The sequence below is a fragment of the Chiroxiphia lanceolata genome, chromosome 3 (genome assembly GCF_009829145.1).
Source record: "Chiroxiphia lanceolata isolate bChiLan1 chromosome 3, bChiLan1.pri, whole genome shotgun sequence".
Lineage (NCBI taxonomy): Eukaryota > Metazoa > Chordata > Aves > Passeriformes > Pipridae > Chiroxiphia > Chiroxiphia lanceolata.
In genome coordinates, this window is record NC_045639.1 from 62,061,345 (window position 1) to 62,089,084 (window position 27,740).

At 39.7% G+C, this 27,740-nt stretch overlaps 2 protein-coding genes across 16 annotated transcripts in view; both read left to right on the top strand.

Moving 5' to 3' along the window:
- Nucleotides 1-2,637, top strand: part of PTPRK (protein tyrosine phosphatase receptor type K) — a 391,962-nt gene extending 389,325 nt beyond the window's left edge. For all 15 annotated transcript variants that reach the window (XM_032681705.1, XM_032681692.1, XM_032681696.1 and 12 more), the window contains one exon: nucleotides 1,373-2,637. In XM_032681705.1, the coding sequence (XP_032537596.1) occupies nucleotides 1,373-1,426 (54 nt within the window). In that variant the 3' untranslated portion in view covers nucleotides 1,427-2,637. The remainder of the gene's footprint in view (nucleotides 1-1,372) is intronic.
- A 19,266-nt stretch (nucleotides 2,638-21,903) lies between these two features.
- Nucleotides 21,904-27,740, top strand: part of THEMIS (thymocyte selection associated) — a 73,078-nt gene continuing 67,241 nt past the window's right edge. The window contains exon 1 of the mRNA XM_032681719.1: nucleotides 21,904-21,994. Within this exon, the coding sequence (XP_032537610.1) occupies nucleotides 21,904-21,994 (91 nt within the window). The remainder of the gene's footprint in view (nucleotides 21,995-27,740) is intronic.

Below are 27,740 nucleotides of genomic sequence, written 5' to 3' on the forward strand. Positions count from 1 at the left end.
AGCTGCCTCTCCCCATATTGCCCTTTTTTTGCAAGTGTCAGTGCTCACTTAGTATCAAATAGCTTTTGTGGCATGATTTTCTTAATTATTGTGCATCAATTCCATCCCTTGCCATCACATAAATTAAGAAGATAGTTAACAAATAGGTAACAAATAGAACGTCCTGTAACAGCAGTGACATTGGGCTAGGTATTGCTGGTTTTGCTACAAATACTTTGCATTCTCCTGTGCCACAGGCATCTGAGACACAACATATTAAATTGCTGCCTGGATTTTACTTGACTGCTGTGAAGAAAACAGGTCAGATCACATGGAAAATTATTTGTGTCACAGTAAAGGGAGGCCAAGGTAGATTATGTGTGTTTCTGATAAACGCTCTGCAAAATAATATTTCATTTCAAAATAGACCTGAATTCCACTGTAGCTTTAAAGTGAAGTTACAAAATTTTTGTAGTTATGTATTTCTGTTGTGTGGGGTTTTAGTCAGAACTCCTGAACAGCAGCAGATGTTGAGTCGTTAGTTAGAAAACAAACCAGGAAAACCAATATATAACACTGTCATGTGCCCTACATTCAGCAACATGATCAGATAACAACAATGAGCAGCACAACAAAGCCTTTAAGATATCCCCACAACTTCCTGCTAATGGATCACGCTGTCTTCCTTTGCAAACAAAAATAAATCACAAAAGCAGATTTATTTTGTTAAGTCACAAGGGCAATAGAGATCGCATTAATTTTCTTGGTTTTTTCTTCTTCTTTACCTCTCCTCTCTCCTTCCTCCTCCTTTTCGCCCAATATCAGCTCTCAACAGCAGCCTTGTTGAGGGAAAATACTAACCACAATGAAGTTTTAGCTTTACCTTCTCTTTTAAATGTGCATCTGATCTCTTGGATGTTACATCAACACGACTGTACAAAGGGGCTGTGGACCCTGAGCAGCCTTGTATCATGGCTCAGTATTCCCCATCCATTCACTGGCTGCCCAAGCAGCAGGCACTAGTTACTGCTCAGTATCAGCTAACTCAAGTATTAAGTGATCAAGTGTAAGAGTCGAGGTGCTTTCACTGCAAGAATGCTCTGACTGAGAGGAGAGCTTTCCATGTTTGATAAACCAGTTTAGAAGCTGAAAAAATCAGAGAAGCACATAATTGCATTCCATGGTCAGGGATTTTTTTCCACTTCATTGATTAGGGTGAGTTTTTAAATCAGAGCTGGTAATGTACTTTACTTGTGTAATAGGGGGAAAAAATAGAAAATCCAAGCATGTCTGGCTTACTAGTCAGCAAACAGTGTTCTTGGTTGTAGATGTTGCTGCTAAGATTTTAGAATCTTTATTTAACTTCAGTTTTTGTTTCTGTTTCCCCTTAAAGGAGCAATATCGCTTCTGCTATGATGTGGCGCTGGAGTACCTGGAATCCTCTTAGTTGGAAGGGACATGGCAAAGTTCACCAAATACATGAATCTCAATAAGCTGTTTTGACAACAGTTCTTGATCCTGTGAAGAAAGATTTTAGGGAAAGAGGGGGGTGGGAGGGATTTTAAATTTTAAATGCAAAGTATTTTTCTTATGAAGTTGTGTATCTTAATAAAAGAACTCAATCTGTTTCTATGCTTGTATACAGTATCAACATTTAGTGCCACATAAATACTATTTAATGAAAACCAGAGTCAGAAGAGATTTGCGCAAATTAGGACTTTTTAGTGTGTGTATATGCAGCCGTCTCTCAAAACAGTTAGAGCGACCATCTGTTGCATGTATCAATATTTCCTATATGGTATTTTTTTTCCTTTTGATACATTGTTAAAGTACAATAACAGTGCAAATTGATAGTAAGGTTCATTCTTTATACGTTTCAAGTGTTGCATATATATATTATATATAGTAAAAAAAACTGGCTTATTTTGTTTTAATGTGCAATGATGGCTGGATCACATAAAGATCTTTATAAAGAAACTTAAACATAAGCCAAAGACTCAAGTGTAAATATGTCTATATGGAGAAAGCACATGTATTTATTGTTTACTTGCATTCCTTTTATGATGGCTGAAAAAAAGAAGAATCATTTTTCTTGAAGAAAGCTTTTTTTGCTGAAATCAAGTGTAAACAATTTTTGTAGTTTATTTTTTGTATGTTTTAGTGTAAGTAGAAAACATACTTTTTATGCATAGACCAAGAAACATAGGTATAGTGGTTTTGTTGTGTACATGCTTGTGATTCAAATTCATGTAAACAACTTGATTATAGAAGGTCTTTAAGTACAGGACCAAAATCTAAACATTTTCCTGAAAATGTATAGTTTTTCACAGTTGCATTAGTTAAGTACTGATCAAAAAACTATGTAAGGAAGTACACACTTCAAAATGGCCTTGCCTATGACTTGCACAGTATTGGAAGAAATTTTTAAGCTTCATTAAAATTGTACAGGAACCAATTGTTTCAAAAAAACACTGAAGCACAGGTCAACAGGAGAACTGTGAGACAAATAGATGGGTCTGCATATGCCCTTAAGGGTAAAAAAGTATTTGTTTAGCAAATTGTAAAACTAAGCAATGTTTAATTTGATGTTTACAAACATGTAAGCTTTGCTTCCAAGAAAGCAAAATTTGAATAAACCAATGCGAGATTCTGATTATAGTTGTGGTGTACAAAATATTACTTTGCTTTCACTTAGCTTGCATCCATTTCTTCACAAAGTTTCTTATATATTACTGGCTAAAATCATTCCAGTCTCTTGTTGATCATTTTTAGAACTGACAGTAAAATTCTATGGTGCTTTTAAATATTCTGTAAAGTAAGAGTGAATTAAATTTTTATTTAAAGATTATTTTATATTTTTTTCCTACTTTAATACCCTCTCACTTACTGTTATTGTTAAGGAGTCATTCTTGTCTGGAAGATCAATATATTTGGATAAGGAAAATCTCAAAAGGAAATTGTATTATTTTTCACCCCATTGCTTCAGGGAGTATTTGAAAAGATGCCATGTCATCTGTATGTCCTAAGTTTCTTCTTCTACTTGAGATACATGGTATTACCCATCCAACACTATAAATGGCAGAGAAATGTTTAGAGAAATACTAGTTCTCAGATTTTTTCAGTGCCTCCATCCGTATTGCATAGCTCCACCTCTTCCAGATCTAAAAAATTCCTTTTTTGTGGCATCCACTATTAATTCCTACCTGTGAACAGCAAGGTAAGTAAATGAGGTTTGAAAACATTCACTGGATTTGGCTTCTTAATGCTCAAATTGCCCTATTTTTAATTCTGCCACACTGGAAAGTGGATTATAAAACTGCATGCAACAGAATTGCAACATTTCCACCTTTCCCTGTGAGGTAACAGCATTCAGCTAACTTTAACAGTCAAAGTGCTGGGTCTAACACTCAAATTTAGCTGTCTGGTCACCACATTTTGTGGAAATAACACACCATCTTCACAGACTGATGCATCCTGCCTGTTTAGTGTCTGTCTGGCACTAAATGGTTTGGACTCTGGAAGAATCTTCCTCTGTTGTCTGTAAAGGATGTTGAGAAGATTAGTCTAGAAGTCTAGATTAATTTTTTGACAGATGAGATGTGTAGCTTTTAGGGTAGTGGAAAGCAAAAGCCACATTCTGTACTGCCCAGAATGATATTTATGTTTTGCTTTTTTGGTTCCTGACCAAAAATGTAGATTACCATTAGGCTGACTGAATACTTATTTTCATGGAGAGCTGCTGTGTGTGGGACAGTGGGGTCCATTCACATCAGAATTTCATAATCCTTGTTAAGATTTTTGTGTTCAGCTTCACCTGTACATTAAGCATGACTGGTGCAAATCCCAAAATGAATTCTGGCATTGCAGCAAAGGAGTCTTCCTTAGGAGAATCCCCCTTAACTGGAAGGTATTATAGTTGCCAGTGGTTATTCTGCAAAGGGGAACTCTGCCTATGTTGTTTGAGTACTCTGAGAGTCACATAATTTCTGTAACTGTAGCTGACTGTGGTGACCTAAAGAGCTTTTTCAATAGCTCATGATTGAAAAATCTGTGGGAAGTTCTTCCTAGCAAGATCAGGGGAAAGTATGTAGAGGGAATATTATGTGTAAGAAGCAGATCAGAAATATCATTCTCCAATAATAGTACCTTTTGAGGGTCTCTTAGGCAAAAGACAATGTTAGAGTCTGCTTTTAAGTGTAAAATCAGAAGAGACAGATTGTTTCATTGTGCAGCTCTTTCTTTTCTCTTGTCTCATCCAGTGGCAGCAAATGCCATCTTTGTTTTCTGAGATCACTGGCTCTGTTCCCCCAGATAGATGCTGTGCCAGTGTCCTTTTCTTACACCTCTGCAAAACAGAAAAAAGGGAAGTGAGGGGACTATGGAAACCTGACCCAGAGGGAAAAAAAGTATTTCTCATAAAAAGAGTGTGCAGTGGAAGAAGAGAAGTCTTCCTGACCTTGGGCACTTGAAGAGGGAAATATTTCACTCCCTGAGGCAGTGAGACACCACCAACACCAATATCACAAGGTACCAGCAGCTCCAGCCCTGGAGCGGTCCATAGGTTTCAAGACTCCTTAAAATCTTTCTGCTTGCTATTACCCTTGAAATATTAGCACAGACTCAGTCAAGTGGCTAAAGCCTGCATGGTACATTGTCTCTGCTTTCTTCAGCAGCATGAAATGAAAACTGGACTCACACATGCAGTAAATACACAGAGCAAATGGGCATCAAGTCAGAAAACAGAGAAGCACAAAAAGCTTCATCCATAGAGGTGTGTGAGATGATTCAAATTTAAAAGGAATGAAGTTGAAACTGGTTTAATATCATGTAATGAAAGGATCCAAAGAAATGTATAAGTTCCAAAAAACATGATTGCTGTGTACAAGAAGGTATTCTTTGCTCTAAAACTGGGAAGTGATGACTCCAGTGTCCTAGTCTGTGTACTTGCCAGTGGAAGGAGTTCTGCGAGTTGCTTTGATGGCTTTGGTTCATTTTCTATAGAACGGTAATCAAAGAGGTAACTTAGGGATGTGTTCAAACTATCTGAATTTTCCCAGAATAACCAGATCTTAGGATCCAGCACTGAAGAGCTGTAAATCCTTGGACATATCTAAAGCAGCTTCATGGAGACTGAAGAGTCTGCAAACCTCAGCATCCTGTATAGAGAGAGGCTTTGCTCTTTTTTTTTTTCCTCTTTCTTTTGGCCCTTTGAATTTGCCTTCCCTGATCATAATGATCCAACTCCAGCAGAAGGAGGTGTGAAGAGACTCAGGTTTTGACCTTTTGTCTGGGTCCAGAGAGATCAGACCCCAGCTGGTAAATGAGATCCTAGTATTTACATTTCATGCTTCCTGGGTAAATGCTGCCACCGGGAAAAAACAGCTTTGGAAGAGACTCTGCCTCCTGGAAAACAGTCACAGGCATATGAGTTAGAAGCTTGTAGCTTAGTATTCTCACTATATACAAGCAGTTACTGGGATTTATTTCATTTGGGAAGTTGCTCAGATAATATATTTTCTTAGTTTATGCTATGTCCTACATACTACATTAAGAAACACAATATTCCTTCAAGAAACATGAAAACCAAAGCTACTGAAGGAGCATACTCTTTCAAATGGGTTAACAATTTCAAAATCAAAAGTCTAAGAAAAGCAGACTAGGGGAGCAATGGTAGGCAAGTGCTCTGTCATCGAGCCTCAAGCTTGAATTGAAATGTTAAAGTACAAGGAAGGGGCAGCCTGAGAAAAAATGTTGCAGGATCACTGCATGGCCAGGCCACCTGGACTGGCAAATAACTGTATAAAGGGCCTCTTTTAAACTTCACTCTGCTGCTGTGTCAGAAGAAACCCTGAGATCTTGAAATAATTGTAAAAGCTGCTTTTATAGTGCTCTGCTCTCTACTGAAAAGTAACTCATTTTCAGCTGTACTTTCCTGTGTCATGTAGAGGTCTGAATTAAGTGATCATAATCTCACAAAAGAACCTTTGTGGTAGTTTATTGCTTGTACTCTTCTTTTGTTAAATAGTCAAAGATCTTGTAACCTCTGCAAATCCAGGATAGTCTGTGAAGGGTATCTGTGAATATTCAATTATGGTTTTAGTTTCTGGGGTTGAGTAATCTGCTAGGATTAGATTATGTATACTGAGGATAAGACTTTCAGAATATGCAGAAGTTTAGTCCCATAAATTTTCCTTCAACTTTATTCAGAAAAGCCTTTGTTAATTTTTTAATTAGAGGCTCTGTTTGAGCAAAATTTTGAGATACAGATAATATAGAAGTGTTGTTAAATTATTTTGGGCTTGCTAGATGTTTTTCCTTTAAGCCTGAGTAAAAGGATGTTGTTGATTGTGGTGGTGGTTGACAGGCATGACTGTTATTTTGGCCCACGCTTCTTAGAAATTAATTCTTTCCCTGCTGTTGGGTTTAGAGTCCTAATTTATGCAGAAATTGACATATATGATGACAGGCACAATAGGATGCTTACCTAATAATAATGTTTGTTAACTGTGTCTTGGCCAACAAAGAACAGATGTTTTTGTGCCCTGTTGAGATACAACAGCTTGATTTCAATACTCTTGTAATGCCTTCTAGCTTCCATCTGGATTAGAAAATAGTCCCAACTTCACAAATTACATCAAGATAAGTTTGAAATCCCCATATGCTCAGAAAATTTTTCAAATCTCCACTAGATAAAACAGAAAAATAGAAGTCTATGTTAAAAAGAAAAATCAGCAACAAACTCTGTCTTCTGCATGGCAGAAAAACATGATCTTTCTGCAAGCTTTCAAGTACCCTGGAGTTCTTTGGTAATGAGCACAAAAATGGCATCTGGCAAAACACAGTACCTCCAGATTTTGATAATATCTGTGCATTTTCCTGCCAGGTGTAAAACCGTGTGAGCTCTTTTAATTTCACAGCACAAAACTTTTGTCTTTCTTTTGTGTATCTAATCTTCTAGAATAATATCTGAAACAACACCGTATTTTGCTGAATCCTGAAATGCTGAAGAAAGTTACCTTTTGTGCTCTGATAGAAAATGTGAAACTAGATATTATAGAATTGGAGTTTCTCTCTCAAGATAACCAGAGTGAGCTGGTTTTTGTAGTGCCATAAAGTCAAACTATGATAAGTTTCAGAAAAGTTTTGGAAATCATTTGTTTTGTTTAAGTCCCAGCAGGGGAAATCTCAGTTCATTTGTTATCAAGGACATTAAGTCTCTCTACTTAATATTTTGTTAGTCTTTCTGGTCCACTTGCTGTATCTATGAGCAGTACTATAAACAACCCACCTGGACCCACAGTTGGAACTATCTTCAGCACAGAACCTGGTCCTGTAGCCTTTTTCCCCAGTTTTAGGATGAAATTGTTATGAAATTTGCTGATCATACAGATTAACGATGCAAAATTGCCTCTGTTTACTGAAAATGTTTGAAACCACCTGATGAAGATGTGTATGCCTTCATTTTAAATTAGGTGGAAATCACAGAAAGCTATGACACTGCTGCAACCTTTTCTGTTGCACAGAAGTCGTATCATTGAAGCTTCAGTTGGTGCCTTTTAAACTGTGTAAATAGGTTGCTACTTAGTTTCATCTCTTGAAAGGATCAAGGTTTCCAGCTTCCCTTGTAGTAAGAAATACAGCAGTGTTTGAGCAGTAGTTCTCACAGGTCAGACTACTTCAGGGATAAGGATAAAAATGGAGCATAAAAGCACTAGGTTCTAATATTTCTCCTCCAGCAAGACGAGCTGGTTCAGCTAGTGTGACAGTGAGCTGTAATTACAGCTGTGAGAAAATAGCTGTGTGGTTTTGTCTGTGGCAGAGGCTTCTAAAAATTTCTTTAAAAAAAAGAAAGGGAAGAAGTGCAGGCTTTGTTTCTACTTCAATGTGCCTTCCTTTAAGGCACTCGTTTACTTCAAATAATAGCCTTCCTTAACACAGACCCTTGCTAAGATGATAGTTCTTTAAGCAGTCAGAATCACAGCCTGCAGCAGTCTCTGTCCTTAAATACAAGTAAACTGTTGGTATGTGGATTAAAGGTAGCAGAGATAGGTATGATGGATCCTACAGTGCATTCAGGGGGCAACTTCAGTGCGCAAAGGCCGGAGGGATAGGCCTTTAGTTTTTCCACTAGAGGATTTATAAACTTTGTGCAAGAAACAGAGAAAAAAAAGTGTTTAGTGAACTGACCAGGACCAGTATGAAGACTGGAATCTTATTCACTTGTTATTTGGGCAACAGCATAGAAAGCACTAGCTTTGGATATAAGAACTGGGAGGATGGAGAGTATAAAAAGTCTAGACGAGATTGGAACTTCCCAAAAAGCACAGTTACGAAATGTATGGAAGGATATAAAAATCCTGAATGCTACAGTCAATGAAAAAGTTTTGAATACTGACTAAATGTTGTGTTTGTGGTCAAGAAAGATTGAACAGTTGATTTGGGCCACTGAGGATAAAAAATGCTGAGCAAGGGACACTGCCAAGGAAAGAAACAGGCAATTTATGTGAACAGATCCTTCAGCAAAGGAGATTTCTGAGTACATATTGTGAAAGATTTAAAAAATAACAATGCCCCCAAACCAGGCTTAGCACAGGCAGGGGACTTGAGGTCACATACCTCATTTTATGAGCTATGAACTACAGGTGGTTTGTGGAGTTAGTCTGCCTTGAAGCCCACAAGGTGCTATTTTTCTGATACCATATTGGTTGATGCCAATCAAGAAAAGGAGAATGCTGCAACACTGAACATGGTCATTCATATAGTTCTTATCTTAGTTTTGAGGACAAGCAACAAATGAGAAGTAAAGTAAATGTGACAGGAAGTCATAGCTCAGGTGTGATTTCACAGGAATGGTCTCAGCCCCTACTCCACTGTTGGTGAGAGCCAAATACTACTTCATGGGCTTCTTTTTGATGCTTGATTTTTAGCATAATTATGGCATGGTTTTTTTTTTAATTTCTTAGAAGAAGAAAATTTATACCAAGACGAGCAACTTTAGAGATTGGGGTTGAGAGAGGAGAGCATTTTAGGAAAGCACTCTGACAGGCAGCTGCTTGACTATGGCCTCCAGGGAACTACCGTAAAAGAAGATTTCAAAGACCAAAATGGATTCTGAGTGTTCTGAAAACATAAGCCAACTTGATAAAGGAAATAGCTTTAGAGTCCTACACCAATTAGCATTTGGAGAAAATTGCAAAAATTGGATGGGGGAGGGGCACATGCTCTGCAATTTACTGTCTGTGTTTACAGTCCAGCATGGCAAAATAAAAATTGAATTAGCAGATGACCTCAGGAAAAATAGAGACTAGAATGTAACAATTATTTTGTTGATATACACATACAAGTCTGCATCTTCCACACACCTGTGTGGTCATGCAAAGACTCCTCACAGTACCATGATGTCCTGATCTTATTACTTTCAGTTTGCCAGTGAGGTGTGTATCCTAGACTTGTCACAGGCACGCAAATATTTAAGGAAGACAGATACTCACCTCTTTGCAAGCCTATGTGTTTTTCAGCTTCTATACTCCTACCTGATCATTTTTCCTCTTCTTCCAGTGGTCTTTGTACTTGACTGGGATCCAGCAAATGATCCTATAGGTTGCTCAGTTTTGTTGGTTTGGTTTGAGGTTCCTTAATTCTTGTTTGCACTGATTTTTTTTTCACTCAGCACAGGCTGAAGCAAAGCAGGCATAGATGGAATATGGTATTATCTCCATAACGTATTTCAACTTTTCAGCAGAAACAATTTCAAGAGTTAGTTTCAAATTTACACTAAATAGCTGGACTAACACATCCCACTCTCTAATCTCACCTGAGCCAGGGTCAGCTGGCATCTCTGAAAGCAAGCTTCATGGTGGTTGTCATTCAAGTGTGCTGAGTGTTTTCAGCAGGATGACAATGACTTAATTTCAAATTGAAACAAATGAAAATGCTTTCTTGTTCCTTCCAATGCTTCTCTGGGGTGGGGAGGAGGTGAAAAAGCCTGCTCCCTTCCAATTCTTTTACAGTGCTTCCAAGTCTTTAAAGGTCTGTGGACTTTAAAACAGTGCGAAACAACAAAGGAAGAACTTTGGTAAGTGATATGTTTAGGTGTGTTTGATTTGAAAAAGATTAACCCAACAATGTAGGGGGGGAGGTTGGTTAATTCCACAGAAGATCATAGATATTGAGGGAAAGAAAATGGGAATATCTGTGTATGTACTCCAGTATGTCTGGTGTAACTGGCTTTCTGTCATGGCAGTTCCTGAAATGGGCTGTTGTGAAGTGATTTTTAAATGAGACCTTAAAATTAACTACTAAAGGGAGTGTGGCAAAAATAACTTTCCCACACTCAGCTTTTAATAACATTACTGTAGCTAGTGTCCATGTGGAAGTTGGGAGACATTCTCCTGTCTCTTTGCCGTGGTGCTGGGTTAGAACACACAGCCCAGGGACAGAAAATAATATTTTATGTATTTAAATTTAAATTTAAATACATAAATATTTAATATTTTAATATTAATGTTTTAATATTCAGAAATACAATGTTCTGGGAAAGTCATAACTGCCCAAAATGAGGTGAGGCACCCCAAGTTACAAGAATCTCTTAAGTCAATAGCTCTTTTTGCTACTGTTCAAGCAAGGAGAGAGGACTGCCACAGGGAACAGCATTGTGATGAGTGCCTGTCATAGGGCAGGTCAGATGAGCAAGGGACTCCTTTTATCTGCTAGTTGTAGGAAGCTGTACCACATCCTCAGCTGCGTGTTAAAACAGAAACCAGCAAATTTTCTTCAACCTTTTTTTTTAAATCTTGGGGATGGGTTTTTTTGGCTGTTGTTGTTGTTGTTGTTTGGTTTTGTGGGGTTTTTTTTGGGGGGGGGTGTCTGTAACTCTGCTTGCTTTGATTTTATTTTATTCTTTCTTCTAGGAAGAGTTTGAGTGTTTGGATTGAATGTTTTTTCCTCTTTTTTAAGTACCTTCTCTTACATGATATATTAAATCTTCCTTGGCAAGCTCATCTTCAGCCATATTGTGTTGGTGGGTTTTGTAGGTGACCAGAAAGCAGAATTCAGAAAAAAAATTAACAAAATATGTTGTTTGTAAAATGGACTTTGGTGTGATAGCTTTGTAGATTTCATCCTCTAGCCTTGGTAAGTCTGAATTAATTTGTTGACATAATTCTACAAAAACACTTACAAATACATTCCTCAGAGAGATGTGGAAGGAGCTGTAGAATCTCATTTTTCAAAATGTATCTATCTATTTGTGCTGGCTGTTTGTTAAATCTCACAGTGCACTCAGCACCAGAAGGTCCAGGATGCTGTAGTGCCCCACAGGCTCTCAGCATCCCCTGTCTTGGGGTCTCTGGCAGTATGGTGAGGGGAAGGAATGAGCAGGGTCCAACTGCTGTGCTGTATGCTTCATCCTGGAGAACATGTGCTAGGAACACATTGAAGGAGATGCCCAAGGGTCACAAATGCTCTTGGATGTCAAATAAATGTACATGCAACAAACTGAAATCAATATGAAAGGCTGGCAGAAGGACTTAAACTCCAAAGTGAGAGCCTCGGGATATTTCCTTACAGACCGTTTGAAATCTTAGATAATTTACATGAAGTTTGTGGAGAAGGACAAAGTGAAAGGGCCTTGGCTGGATCACAACATGTTCCATATTGCAAAGCTACCTATAAGAAGAAATGGATGCAGTGTGTGGTACTCAGTGAGTTACCACTTTGCATATGATTTATTTAGCCTTGGAAATGCTGAAAAAGTAAGTAAGAAAACACAAGGTGAACTTTTTGGATTGAGTATTTTAATAGGAGAAGGCTAAAATACACACTAGAAAAGTTACAATAAATGCTACCTATGAGTTCTTCAAGAAAAAATCTTTTTGCAATCTTTTTATAGGTTGTTCTGGAGAGGAGCCCCTGTGCTCTTTCTTCCTGCCCAGCTGGGAAGACAGACTAATTGAACAATTTGATAAGAAAATACATTTGTTTTCCAGCACTTTTCACAAATGAGTCTCTGAAAGCTTAGCTTCTCATAGTGGTAAGTGTGCTGCATCCTGTTAGTGATTCTCTCTGTTTGTCATAGTCTACCACAAAGATGACAACTGTGCATCACTCAGGAAAGGTGTTGGCCAGCAGCCATTGACAGTACTGCATTTCTCTCTTGTGTGAGGTAGAGGATGGAACACGTGCCACCACTGAGGGCATTAGAAGGGTTTTGGTGACCACACTGTTTATGTTAATGGTACCAGGCATGGCAGAAAAGGCAACATTCTACTCTTCAAAAGGGAGAAATAGGACTGGAAGAGAAAAAGAAGGAGATGCTCATGTTTGCTTGATATAAAGCAAATGTATGTTGATTATACTTCTCTCAGAATTTTTGATGGACAAACTTACTGGATGCTGCATTAATATAAAAAACAACCTCTATTTAATTGCATTGAGACTGTTTCCTGAAACCAAATAACTTTATGGCTGATAAGTAAACAAAAAGACATATGATATGAGCATGAAATAAAGCACTAGCTGTATCTGTGCCTGTGATGAAGTGCAGACAGGCCCCATCTCAGCTAGATTCAATACAGCCCCTAACCCACCATTCCTACGGATGAGGAGTCATGAGGGCAGGCTGAGAACTCCCTGGGCACTCTCTTCTCCCACTGGCTGAAACTCTGGTGAGTGCCAGCCCGAGGGTCTGGTTGCCTCTTCACATAAAATATCTCTCTAGCCTCTTTATTTCAAATCTTAGTTTTTCCACAGCTTTCTCAGACAGTCCAAGAAAGAAGTCCACTAATCTTTATAGTGCTTCTCCTTAAGAAAGAGCAACGGACACCTGGAACACAACCATAGATTCAAATCACTGAGATAGCAAATACATCTAAGCTTTTGTGTGGCAAATTAAAATGATAACCAAAATGCCGTGCAGCAGAGTATCAATACCTTGGGAAAAGAAGGAAATTAAAATCAGTTTAACTGATATGTTGGCAAGCGTTAACTGCATTTTATATGAAGACTTTATCCTTTAATGAAGCACAATTTTCCTGCAGAAATATTTGTTTTTAAATTCAACTTCATACATACAGTGCAAGTATTTATAATTAAGTTTGTTCTTTCTGTGTACCTTTTAGAGATGCTCCCACTAATAGAAAGAAAGAAAGAAAGAAAGAAAGAAAGAAAGAAAGAAAGAAAGAAAGAAAGAAAGAAAGAAAGAAAGAGAAAGAAAAAGAAAGCAAGAAAGAAAGAAAGAGAAAGAAAGAAAAAGAAAGAAAGAAAGAGAAAGAAAAAGAAAGAAAGAAAGAAAGAAAAGAAAGAAGGAAAAAGAAAGAAAGAAAGAAGGAAAGAAAAAGAAAGGAAAAAAAAAAGAAAGAAAGAAAAAGAAAGAAAGAGAGGACTGCAGAATGCCTGGGTTTGTATATATTTTAAAATGACAGGTGGTATTTCAGTTCCACTAAAAATGAGTAAATACATTCAGTGCAATCAATTCATCATTAATTTGAAAGTCAGACAACAAGTCTGTCATTTAAGATAAATACTAAGGATGACAAAAACTTCAAGGCAACCATTATTAAACTAAATATTTTGTTGATTTCTTTTACTGGCTGTTTAGGCTAAACTGTGGTTTCTAATGCTCACACAAAAAGGAGTTATTAGTGCTTGTTCTATCAGTAATGTAGACATTAGGGAGGTAAGGCGTGCAAGATGCCAGTTTTCATTCTAGTTCTTTTAAAGCTCTTTGCTGTCAGGAAAAGTCAAAGTGTTTTGCTTCTCTTCTATGGAAAATTGACAGTTGATAGGTGAAACTTCAGGAATAATTAGGGAAAGTAGATATGTAAATTCCATTGGGGGAATCAATCTTTAACAAATATATTTAAATTAATTCAGTGTCCTTTCCTTTGAACAGTGGCAGGGTGCAAAAAAATTATTTTGGATTTCTTTAACAGCATCTAGAAACCTACATTGCCTCTTTAAAAATAAATTACTAGCACACCCCACTCAAGAAATCACAAAGGGAAAGAGTGATATTTGAAATTAATTCAAAAATTTCTCCAACATGTCTCCAGCTGTCAAAAATGCATTGAAGATATGCCAAACATATTTCAAAACACTTTCTGTAATTTGAAGATCTCTCAAGTAATTTTTACTCCCAAAGTAGATCTTTAATGGACCCATACTTCTCTCTAAAACTGTGGGACGTCTTTTTATTTAGGTCCCTCCCATCTTTTTTCTTTCCCCACAAAAACAAACAAATGTACAAACAAAACCCAAACAACAATCCACAGAAACCAGATAGATAAGGAAATGTGCCAAGCTGTTTGGGTATGACTTTTTTCTTGGTTTATTTTTTTGAGAGAGCAAAAATTAGTTCTGTGGTGAGTGCGCTCAGGCTGGGCTTTGGGGTTCTGTACTCAAGGCCCATGTAACCCTGCATACGTTGTAAGTTCTCTGCTTTGAGTCTACTCCAACAAAATGATGCCCCAAACTGAGTATACGGAAGATAGAAACCACATATGCTGAATATTTACTGAGCTACTGGAACACTGAGGGTGCCTGAATAGGTTTTATAGTATGGTGCTACTCACAGAGAGATAAATATTTCCATTAGAATAGTGAGTTCACATTCTGTGCTGTCAAATAAAGAGTGGTAACACTAGCTGAGGATCACCTGGTTGGCCCATTTTGTATAAACACTCATTTTGACAGATGCTTCTTTGTACTGGAAAGGCCTAGAACTCCTACTGTATTACACATTTGCATTCTGCTTTATCTTCAAAATACTTTATAAATGCTTCAATATCAATCATCTAAATATATTTATAAAGACAGGTAGCATTAATACCTGTCAATAGACGGGGAAATTTTTAGCTTGATAGTCTATACTCTCAAGGCTACTTTTAGCTTTGAGTCTGTACTAGCGTAGAGCTTAGAAATCTCAGTGTCCTTTCCTCTTTGGTTGAACAAAAAACATTTGCAGAGCTGCCTGTCTATGCAGCACCCAAACCTTTCAGGGTTTTAAGTGTTCCATTCATACACAGTGCTAACATTTTAAATGTATTTATTAAGACCATGATTCTAATCACACTTACCAACAGTTCAAGAGAGATTTCTGGAGATACATTTCCTATAGTTTACTGATTTATGCAAAGCCATACACTTCTTCTTTGTTGAAGAAACTTTGGAAAACTTCATGTCAATATTCTTTGCAAGACTGTAACTTAAAATGCCATTATCAGCAAGGTGTTTCTATGGGAAGCCACAACCAGCTAAAAGCCGTAACTCCTCCTTATTAAGAATCCACTCCAACCTCTGTTAAAATCAATGAAAAGATCTTTCTGACTCCGGCAGGTACAGAATTGCTCAATAAAATGTAGAAAATGCCCACAGGTTATTATTGTTCAGTCCATAAAAAGTCAGCCAAAAACTTACTATTTTTCACAATGTAATGTGTGTACGTGTGCTTTAAAAGCACTGGGGGATCCTGGTTCTTCAATGGACCATTCACTGGAGTCAAACATTGGCAAACAACCCTCTGGGCTCAGGAGCTTTTACTGACAGCCTTTTGTTCATACCTGCTAAGCCATTTAAATTTCATACAGACGAGCACGTCTAAGATCTCTCTGCCGAACTGTAAGGAAATGTCAAAGAACCCAAAACGTATATCCTGAAAATATAAAGGAATGTTCACAATAAAATCACAGGGCCCTAAAACCAAGATTTTAAAGCCAGGAGCCATCACAATTCACAGGGGTGACCAACTGCTTTCTGAAGGTGTTAGCATTTTCAACATGATCATTTTCATACCAAGTCCAAGAAACTTGGAGCAGAGCAAGATTATAACTTTAGAAAGGTATATTTTATCCCTATCTGTGGGCTTCAGCTGATGGTGAAGCAGTATAAAATTCTGTGGAAAATTATCCTTGCTTTTTAACATGGCTCCTAATTTTAAATTCCAGCAGGATCTTTCTGTGCCTTTGTCTCCAGGATTGAAAAGTCCTGTACCCAAAGTGACTCATTCTATGGGGACTATGAGCAGAGGCTGTCCATAGAAGTAGGAATGTTAAAAAAAAAAAAAAAAAAAAGAAAAAACAAACAAACCAACTTTTTGGGGTCATTGAAATATTCTGTGCAATGAGTGCTTTTTATTTTCAGGTGAAGTTATAAGCAATTGTTGGAGTCACATAAATGTTAGGCTAACAAAGCTAGGTTTCTTTAGAAGGAATGATTGCAGTGCTTAAGAGCTGATCGTCTTTGGCTTTAAGGGGAAATTAATCCCATTCACCCATGCATACCAAAGTAGCAGAAAAAGCTTGTACACAAAGATCCACACACCATGTTGTAACTCATGTTACAACAGCTCATGTTTCAATTAGGTCTTTAGCCTATTCAGCCCCTGTCTCTCCAGGACTAATCCAGGTGTACCATTGTTGAGGTTAGATTTTTTTCTTACGTTGGAGACAGCTTGCTCAAGCTGCCGAGATCATCATCTTACATCCCAAGGACCACTGGAAGTTCAGTGTTGTGCTTCTTGGGTGGGTTGCATGAAACCTGATTGATGTTACCAGAACCAGTGCTGATTGGAAGAGGAAGATCACAGCTCTTGAAAGTCTCTGCAATTTGTTTTAAAGCTCCGTTCGCCTTTGGAGCAGTTTCAGTATACTACTGTTCACTTGACTTAGGTTCCTATAAATGAAAGGTGTCACTACAGGTGATCATCGATATATCATCTCTCCTTTTCTTTATCAGAATTATTCTTGATGGTGTTTTATAGTCCTATATTTATTCAAGACCAAAACATCCCTGGTGTCCACTTGTTCCCTTGAGAGATTATTTCACAGCTCAATGCACCTGTCTCAGGGAGAATTCCCTACAGTTTAGTATTACTTCAATGAAAGATGGAGTTTCCAACTTTGTCCTGGTTCCATTCAGGGAAGAGTTATTTTTTTTTACAGTAGGTGGGAGGAGGTGTGTCTAGGACTCAGAGGTTATTCTATACCATCTCACGTCATTGCTGGGAGCAGGGAAAAGAGACTCTTGCTTCCAAGGAGAAGGGGTTCCTTCCAATTGAGAAAATATGGCAGGAGGAGCTGTCCAGAATTCTTTTTTGTCGTGGCCTCCATGGTGAGCATTTTTGCACATGAATCACTCTCTCTTTTGTATACTTTTCTTATTTCTGTTGTTGTTACTGTTCCTTTTCTTATCTCGTTGCTGCTTCCAGTAAATTGTTCTTATCTCAACCTGTGATCCTTGTCTTTTGTACCTCCAATTGGAGGTGGGTCAGGGGGAGATGTGTGTATTTTTTATAGTGGGAGTACTAAATTGGAGAATACCATTCCTAAACCATGACAGCATTAATTGGTGCCCAATGTGGGGGTATGAAGTGTTGAGATAACAACAGATCTGCCCAGAGTGGACTGGAAACAAATTTGATCTAAGCATTTGTTGTATTAGGTGTGGAGTCACTGGTCACAATATTGCTTGGTGTGTTCCTGTGGTGGTACCTAACCCTGAATGTACTCCCGTATATACTGCTCACGGGGATCTTTTTCAGAGCAGGGAGAGGGAGTAGGATTGCTTTGTTGCTGTAGTGTGTGATATCAGTTTATGATACGATAACATCAAGGGCAATGAGAGTCATTTGGTATGTGTATTCACTGTTGCTCTCCTACCCTTATCATGGGTGCTACCTTTGAGAGCCTGTTACCAGCACATAATGCATCCTGATGCCATCAAGGTACATAGGGGCAGAACCTCATGACATCTCTATTTCTGGGGTGACAGGGGGATCCCAACAGCTGACTGTACTGGAAGCTGAAGTGATCCTGACTGGGAGCAAATGGCAGAAACACCCATTATGACTGACCCAGAAGCCCCATGCATCCTTGGCATAGATTACCTCCGGAAAGGGTATTTCAGGGACCCAAAAGGGCATTGTTGAGCTTTTGGGATAGCTGCTTTAGAGACAGGGGAACTTAGACAGTTTAATACGTTGCCTGGTCTCTCAGAGGACCCTTCTGCTGTGGGACTGCTGAGGTCTGAAGAACAACAGGTACTGACTGCTACCTCAACAGTGCACCATCAGCAATACCACACCAACTGGGACTCTGTGACCCCATCCCTGAGATGATTTCTGAACTGGAGAGCCAGGGAGTGACCAGCAAGACTTGCTCACCCTTTCATAGTCCTATATGGCCAGTGTGTAAGTCCAGTGGTGAGTGGAGACTGACAGTGGACCATCATGGCCTGAACAGAGTCACACCACCACTGAGTGCTGCTGTGCTGGATATGCTGGAACTTCAGTATGAACTGGATTCCAAGGCCTCCCAGGGCCTGACTGTTCTGAGTTTCCATAAAGTATCTTCCTCTTTGGAATTACAGTTCTGCCAAATCAAGTATCAAATAAATTTCCCTTATGTTTATAAACTCAATAAATGGGACATATCTTTCTGTTGACATAATGCCTAGTTTCATATTTATAGGATTGTTTTAAAGTTTACCTTCAACTAGCTCAACTAATGGCTGCATTTATCTAGAGAATGGTCTGAGCTTAAAACATATTGCAAACCTTCACAGGCTCAGAACTGATTTTATTTGGAAACTTGGAACATTTTATTGACTTTCTGAAAACCAATAACTAAACCAAATTAATATTCACCAGCAAGGCAGAAAAATATTCTTGGATATAGTTTTCAAAATTCTTTGTTTTGCCTATGTGTCCATTCTTCTGACTTATCTGACCATTATTTTTCAGGCGCATTTCCCTACAGTTCTTGGCCACCTTCTGGGAGAATAAGCAGGGGCTTTTCCACATGGAGAGATGTGGGTCCCTGTTTGTGTGCATCTTCCAGAGCAGCTGGAGTTGCCAACACCATGGCTGCATGAGGACTCATGGTCGCTTTGGCTCTTGCAGGTGTAGGTGCTTGATTTGACCTTCACCCCGTTGCTGGCAGTAGGAGATGGAGTGGCCAAGCTGAATGCTACCTGCAGATTCACACAGGACATAGGTAGCAGTGAGGTCCCAATAGGCTCTTTGGGAAGAATGCAATAACTCAGAAATGAAGGTGCGGTAAGGAGGGGTTTGTGATCTCTGTTCTTTCAGTATGGGAAGAATAGGCTCAGATATTGCCTCTTCTCAGTACAGTAGATATACATTTTTCAGCAGCATGTCCTAATCTTTAGTATTGAAACTTGGACAAAGCAAAAGGAACTTTTCTAAGTCAAGATCCTCCTAAGAATTTAGTCTTCAATACAATAATCTCCCCGAATGGTCCCTTATTACCAGGAGTTCATGATGATAATGTGATGATTTTCCACTCTGGGATCAAGGATGTTTTGGAGATGGCAAAATATTTTCCTCTGCACTTGGCATTGCACATCAAACTGGAAAAAGCTCCTGCAGAATATTTGGAGAGCAGATCAGTGGTCCTCATTTACCAGTCTATGTGTTAGCAGAGATGGGCACTCCTCTGATAACATGTGACCAGTGGGTAGCATTCCTGATTTAAATTGCAATCTTAGACAAGTGCATATATAGTTCCTTCATTGCAACAAAGATGATTGGTTTTGTTAGGTTACATGATAAAAAGCTGGTCTCTGCAACACAGAGGAACAGAGAGGGACAACAATGGGTGGGGGAACCCCAGAGGTATTTCCACGGTACTTCCAGGCACATCACAAGAGAGCCATCAGCACACTGAGGCTCATCTCCCCACTGAGGCATGAGGCTCTGAGCCTTGAGGGCTGCTTGCATGCCCCAGTGACAGCAGGATCAGAGGCCAGTTACTGGTTGGACTGTGCTTAAGTCCAGCTACTGCAGGGATCCTCACTGCATATATATATATATATACATTTCCCACTAGTACATCAATCAACCAGAGAGGGGAACAGGATGAGGCTGTTGGTGCTTGCTGTGGTTTCTGTCTAGGTTTCCCTGTGTGTACTTATGTGTATAGGTGCTGTATATGTCTATGTGAGTGTCTGTGCCTATTGGGAACACATACTTCTGGTTAGCCATGAGAGCACAGAGCTGCAGCTGCCTTCTTCATGCTGCTCAGCTTCTGGATTCACCAACATAAAATAGGTTTTGTGCTGAATTTTTCTTGTATGAAATCCATGTCTGTTTGTACATTTGCTCTGCTGGATTCAAGCGATTTTGAAAGCCTTTATTAATTTGTATGTGCACTGCCATTCATGTTAGATGTTCTTCTGTGGTGTTGTTCCTGGCAGTCTCATCAAAGTGAAGAGCCAAATACAAGTGAATTGACGAACTGTAGAAATAGCTTTAGGGGTTCTTTACCTGTCCACATTGTTTTGGTCCATGGATAAAGTCCAGCCGCTGGCACTGACACAATACCTCACAGCCCTGGGAGCTGGTACCAAGAAAATTGGCTTTGATTTCCTAGAATTGCACATAATCTTTAAACATATAAAGATGTCCCACTGAAAAAACTGAAACCGCTCATACATTTCAATGCTTTGTGCCTGTCAGAACCAGTTTTTTACAATATGGGTCTTTTGACTACCACTGAATGCATGTGATTTTCCCAGCTCTTTACCAAATCAATTATATTTGTTTAATTTCAAATGCATTTTGTTGGGAGGGGAGAATAAGGAATCATTGTATTAAAATAGTTGATGAGTGGTTGGCTGTGCATGTTCTCTAGTTTGGCTTTTACTAATACCTGTCACTCCTAGATCCAAAGTCCTGTTATTGCTCTGCACCTGCAGGCTCCCCACTTAGAAAACCTATTTCATGTTCTCTGGAGAAATATTTGTTAAGACCAAGGTAAGAAACTCTTCAAACTCCATAGTTAGCATGGCAGCTTAAAGGCCTGTGCACCCACAATAAGAATTTGGGAGTTTAATATGTGAAGTTTTTAGTGTGTGAGTAATATTGCCTCCTGCAAAATATTACATATTGGTGAAATGAAGCTAATAAGCTTTTTGAAAATAAATGGTCAATTATTTTGCTCACTGTTTTGTCACAATGTCATGCTTTCTACTTTCCCTGTCCTCTCAGGGAGACAGGAGAACAGTGTAAGGAAACATGAAATCACAGTCACTTCAGCCTTCCTCATGATCTGAGTCCGCTGCTTATCTACTATGGCCTCGTTCTTCAGATGAGTACTCCAGCAATAATGATGCTCAATCAAGCTCAGAATAGCAGAGTTGGAACCAGTGCTGGGGGTTTGTCATCAAAGCAGTCTGATTTTCCCTTGGCACTGGGCTGTAGTCTCTTAAAATCCTTTCCCAGTTACAGCATCTCAAATTCAAATTCCCACAAATCGCTGGTGGCATTAAAAAATGTTGGCCATTTTGCATAACAGCATTGTCTCTTAATGTCCGTTTACATGATGAAGTCATTTGTATTCTATTTGTATGTCTTAAATCCAGACAAAATATTTAAGATAGCAAAATGGTTAATTTCTTTTCTTCAAAGGCTGTTTAGTGAACAAACACTAAACTGTTTTGCCATGCTCCAGGGGAAAAAAAAAAAAACACAACAAAACCCCACCCAGACATGGTGTTTTTCTCCCACTTTAGGTAGGGCTGATATTCAGTATCTTCTTTTCACAGGTTCAATAACCATCACTGTCAAAATGAAGCTTTGTAGCAGATCGCCCTGCCCTCTCCGAAGCCCAGTACCCACAGCAACCCCCCCCCCCCCACACCATCACCTTCTCTCAGCCTGGCGTGGACTCGGGGTGTGTGTGGGTGAGGGGACCACCACTTGCCTCACCCCAGTGCAGCTGCACCCATGGGAGGAAGCAGCCGCAGAGGGAAGGAAGCAGAAGTACCTCCCCGTGCCACTCCTCCCCTCCGCCTGGGAGCCCCACAGCGCTCCCGAGCACGGCATGCACCAGGCTGCAAGTGTTACTGCCTCGAAAGCTTTTCACTGGTCTTTATGTGCCAAGCCCACATGCTGTCTTGCTGCGGACCATGGCCTCTACCCTGGAGAAGTTCATTCATTCTCTGGACCCCAGAGCCCTTCCCAGGGTCCTCGAAATCCAATCAGGCGTCTATTTCCAAGGTGAGCATCGAGTGCTTTCTGTCAGGGCTTTGTATTTGACATCAGGCACCCCTCCTGACGAGAATGTGGGGGAGGCAGAGGGAAGATGCTGATGGAGTTGTCTCCTAGCAGTTTCCCAGTTTTCACTTTGAAGAATGAGTGTTTGATCAATGGCTTTGAAAATGTCTTTGGTAGGGTGTGCATTTGGTCTTCTCACTGGCAGTGAAGAAGAAAATGTAGTTAGTCCTCGCTGTATCCTGGAAAGAGTAGTGGAATGAGACATGAATTTGCTTTGCTCTTACACAGAGCCATCAATCCAGCAACCACAAATCGCTTCACAGAGTTTATTTGATTAAAGCCAGCTTGCACTTCTAGAGCTGCCATGAAGAGGTGCTTTCTGGCTCAGGGAGTCTGGAAAGTGACCGTGAGGTTATCCTCAAGTTCTGTCCTGCATTTGGCGATACTTCAGGTGGTGCAATAATACGAAGTGGTGGGTATAAGCAACACAGGTGACATATTTTACTGTGTTTTCCTACTGCAGATCTTTTTTATGGTTTTTTTTAGGCTGGGCTCTGCTTGCATACAAAACACAGTGGAAAGGTGGTAGAGGCTTGCATTGGAAGGAAAAATCCTTATCTTGGTCAGGGCATGGGCTTTGTTCCATGACAGGTGAAAACATCGTGTCAAGCTCATGTATCGGTCTAGGAAAAGAAAATTACCTCCATGCCACTGCAAGGGAAAACTTGGGCTCCAGCTAAATAAAACAGAGAGAGTTTCATGACATGAGCTGAAGTCTGATTCAGCTTCAGCCAAATACCCACTTCAGGATCCACAATATCTGTCTTTACACCAATCTAAAAATCCTCATGCTGGTCCTTAGTAGGAGGAGACAGGAGGTGGCCATGGAACATCTGAGCAGCAATCAGTAGCTGTGGCTGGAGTGGACAATGATTCCCTCCATGAGAACAGCCTTTTGGGGCAGAAAGAAAATGGAACAGGGCATACTGAGTCTGTGATGGTAGTGTCAACAACAACTGTCCATGTTGTCCCAGTTGCCCATTCTGGCTACTCTGGAAACTGCCTAGGGCGCATGAATAGTATTAATATACAAAAAGGCATTCTGGAAAATAAACATAACTAAAAATACCAGAAACAGTTGAAAATACACTTTTTCTGATCTTTGCTATGTGGCCTGTTCAAGTTTTATGTTTTAAGCTGGTCTGACAACTGGGACTGAATTAAATTCCTGGTAAGGAAGCTACTACCTAAGTGATGAAGAGTGGAACTGAAATTAAAAAAGGGAAGATTGCATCCTTAAGTTGGAGTAGCCACTATATTTGTCCCTTTCCACACAGCTAGGAAACATAAGTGATATGAAAACAATTTGCATATATATGTACATCTATGTAGATATACATGTACATATATATGTATTATATGTGTACACAAAATACTGTGAGATATGTATATATATGTAAAAAAATGCAGTGATAAAATGATAGTAGCCCAGCTGTCTGCATATTTCTGAGTTCCAACTTGCTGCTCATGGATGGTAAAATTCATATCAGTAAATCTTTGTAGCTGGGGTATTTCAATTTGTGCTTCCACGTACTGTGTAAACCCTTCTACATGAGGAGGAAAAACCAGTGGCAACTTAGCCCACAGACCATTCTGCAGCTGTGTTCTCACATGTGAGACAAAAAAGCTATTAGCTGACTATAATAAAAATGCCTGCACAGCCTTGGGAGGGGGTGGTATATGCTCTAAAGACCCGGGAATATTTGCATTAAGAAGTGTGCTGCTCTGTGCTTTTTTTGGTCTTCAGCAGCACCACTTCTTCCTGTCCTCTGCTCCTGGTGGTTTCTCAGCTGTACTCATACATGTTCCATCTGCAGAGTAGATGCAGCACTAGCATAGGTGCATGTGTCTCTTGCTTAATACATGCAAGACTGTTACAGACATTCTACTTGGCTCCTTCCCCTCACAGTCAACATATCCCAAGAATACTTGTAAGTACCTAGAACGCCAATATCCCATAGAGCACTTATGTTGGTTCCTCTTCTTCCTTGCTTCAGAGGAAGTTTGAGATGCTCAAGACACTTGGTGCCTGATAGGCTTGCAGGATCTAGGGCTACAAAAGATCTTCTCAGGCCAGGCCCTCTCTTCCTCTCACTCCCTCCATGAGCTCTCTGTCCCTGTCAGATCTCTCCTGAATATTTTGCTCCTTTCTGTACGTGGCAGCAGGGGTGAACATACTGTTCTGTGATTGCATTGCGTTTTATGTTGCATTTTCTGAAGCAAGAGTAGTGCTTCAGAGAGAGTCTGAAGTCACTCCTGTTATATTGTTAAACAAGAGAATGAACTACTTTGAGCACTTCAAGCTTCCATTAGGGCAACCATTCTTCAGCCCTTCCTCAGGCAGATTCCCCCACCCCTGTGACAGCTTTCTTGATCTCTCTTACCCCATGCAGTACACCAGCAATCACAGTGTGGGTAATGGCAGGTCCATCAGCCAGGAGGGGTTTATTATTATGGTTGCAGGGACCAAATCTGAGCATTTGTGCATTGATTGTAGTAGCTCCCAAACGGCTACGCAGTCAGCCTGGTCAGCTGAGTGGTTTTATGGAGTGGGATTTCCTGAATCTGTAATCATTCTCAGCACAACAGGCAGATAGTAAAGGAGAAGATCTATTTTTAAAGCATTATGTATGATTGTTTGAAACTGATCAATCACAAGGCATAATTAATTTTCCTATGGAAGAATTTAAAATAGCAATAATTTGTATATGTGTAAACATTAATATATATTCTTCTCTCTACAACCCCTGAAAAAAAAGGCGAAGTTTCTTAATGTCAACTTAACCAGGTACACAGAATGGCTAATGGAGTAAATAATAGTCTACTAAATCCATTAGAGCTGTCACATAAAAGTTGTAGCAGCCAACCAAAGAAGGCTACCAGCAAGCTATGCGATAAGAAGACAGCAAAGTGTAATTCATTTACTGTTCTGTGGTGCCTTGTATGCTATAGGGATGAAACTCTCCATTTACTCTGTCTGGAAGCAGCGTTTTTTACACACTACACTTAGGTCTAATGATTTTACAAATTGCAAATTAACCTTGTGGTGCTTGATAGATTTTCAGGAGCTCTGAAAGCATAAAGAAAGCATAGTGCTTTGTAAAAATGGATGTATCTTTTTCCATGTGGTAAGGTACTTTACTTAGAAACTACAAAGTCAGGCTCTAGGAAAAGAGCGTGAATATTTTGGCCTTGGGCAAAGTAGCATCTCCAAAATAATCCGTTCTGCCTTTATATCCATGTTATACCAAGTACAGTCTAGGTCTCTGCTTTCGGACCCAAGCCTGCCTGCTACCATTCCTGATGGAGAGTATGTAGAAAACGTATGCTGTGTGCAGTCATTCTACCATTAGTCTCTTTACTAGCCTATAAAAAATTATGTTCTTGCTGATAGTAGTGAAATGTTATGTATTTAACTTTAGTTCTCCACACTGCAAATGGATAGGATTTTATTGACTCTGCTTCCAATCGGAATACTTTCAGCTAGAAAAGCTATAGACAATTGAACTTTTGCTGTTGGTAGTGAATACTATGAAGTAGACACCTTTCTGAGGAAGTTCTGTTCCTGTTCACATGTCTGTTCCTGGCCTGAAGCAGAGGGAAGGGTTTCCCTGGGGTGATATCAGTGGTTTTCATGCTACACCTGGACCTACACCAGTTGTTTAAAGCCTTACCAGTTTGCCTCTAGGCAGGATACCAAGGTCTGAGGAGATTGTTCATACTCTCATGTTCCTATTCCCCTTTCCCTCCAGCCATGTGTGGGTGCATAGTCAGAGCCCCAACCTGCAGTCATCACTGTGCAGAGTCAGGAACATGGGGTATTAGTAATAGCCCTGAATTCTTCCAAAGTGCTTTTCATTCATCATACTCAAAAGACCATACAGACATAGAAAAATGATTGTCATCTCTGGTTTGAAAACAGAAACCGAAGTGAAAGGAGATGGTAGTTCTGCAAATGCCAGGGATGCCTGTCGGGATAATAATTTTGGACTCTGCAGTCATAATGTCATTGCTACAGAAACTGGACTGTAGTGTTGAATCTCTGAAGGGAATAGGAAGGCTGATTATAAAATGAGAGCAAGTCTGCCAGATACAAATACCTTAGTAATCAGCACTGATTAGAAAAAACTACAGTGCATACTGAAGTACATGACAATTTAATAGCTCATTAAAATATGTTATAAAAAAAATTAAACTGCTGAAACTCCATTGGGAACTGGTTTGATTGATCGACTATCTTTCTGATCGACTATCTACATTTTAGTAAATATTGATACTTAGCAAGGTAAGTACTGTCTGACCACTGATTTTTACAGATAGCATGCAAATGTGGGCTTTCATCTTTATGTTGCAAAATTTATGTCTGTTTTAATACCGATATAATTATTTTATGGGTAATTGAATTTAATATTCTACAGGCTTAATTTAACCAGTGGCAGAACAGTAAAAAGTGTCAAACTTTAATTGTGAAAAATGTAGAACTGCTCAAGGCACCTATTCTGTTGGTGTTTCCTGTCATTAGCCTACCCACAGCCTTCCCATTCTTGTTCCACCTAAACAGAAGTCCCACACTGGCTCTTTTTTATTCCCCTAAACTAAATACGCACATCAGTGATGGTATTCTCCCATTCCTCCAGGGATTGAGACTTGCCAGAGTGTGGGGAGAGTTGGTAGCTGTGCTCTGCAGCTCAGCTGTGTGAAAGCAGCATGTGTGTTGTGTAAATTGCAGTTCCAGGACATCCCCTCTTTTCAATGGACCTGTGAAACAGATTGGGAAACTCTGTGTTTCTTGCTCTTTCTCTGAGGAGAAGGGAACTCTAAGCCAGCAGCCAGCCTCCTCCTCTCCCGGCTGGGTGTGCAGTGAAGCAGCATGCTGTAGCTGTGGTGCTCTATGCTTTCTGGGGTTCTGGAAAGTTACAGGTCTCTCTGTGTGGGGAGAAAATGTTGGGAAGAGGCAACTGTGGGGTCACATATACATCCTTGGTTAATGCCCTTCCCGACCTAAAGGATCTAAAGCTGCTCAGTATTGCCAGGTGAGGATCCCTCCCCTGGGCAGCTGCTTCATGCTCTCTGACAGCTGCATGAGAAGCAATGCCAGAAAAAATCCTTTGGGATTTTCTCCTTCTTGGCTCCATGTGAATAGTTCCATTTCAGAAGTCACTTTGGTGAACTATGAAGAATATGAACGTGCTTAGGCTCACGGTTCCTCTTGCTGACTGTGTATCCACAGTCACTCTCTGTCTCTGCAGTTTCAATTTCACTCTCTCTGCATCTATGTCTGGGAAACAACACCTTTCCAGTACGCACTTCTGCAAGCCTTTCAGGGGAGTGATCAATTCTGCTGGCCATCAACAGAGTGCTGGAACTCTTTGCAAAAAGTCTTCTTAACCCTGTGGCTGTAGCTGGGCAAACTGAACATAAGGGGAATCCTTGTCTATCGAGTCTCAGCTGCCCCAAGTCCTAATTTAGACAAGAAATCGCTCTCAACACTAACAGAAAATGATCACGTAGGATAGAATGTTTTTTTACTGTTTCTGAGTCAACTAGAGGGAACAAATCCTGCTCCCTTGTCAAGTGTGATAAGCTGATGAGTTGATGAAGGCTAGGATATGCAGTCTGTAATATGTATGAATAAAACAAGCAAGCTGCCTCTTCAGGATTAATAAAGCTACTTTTTCTTACAAAAAGC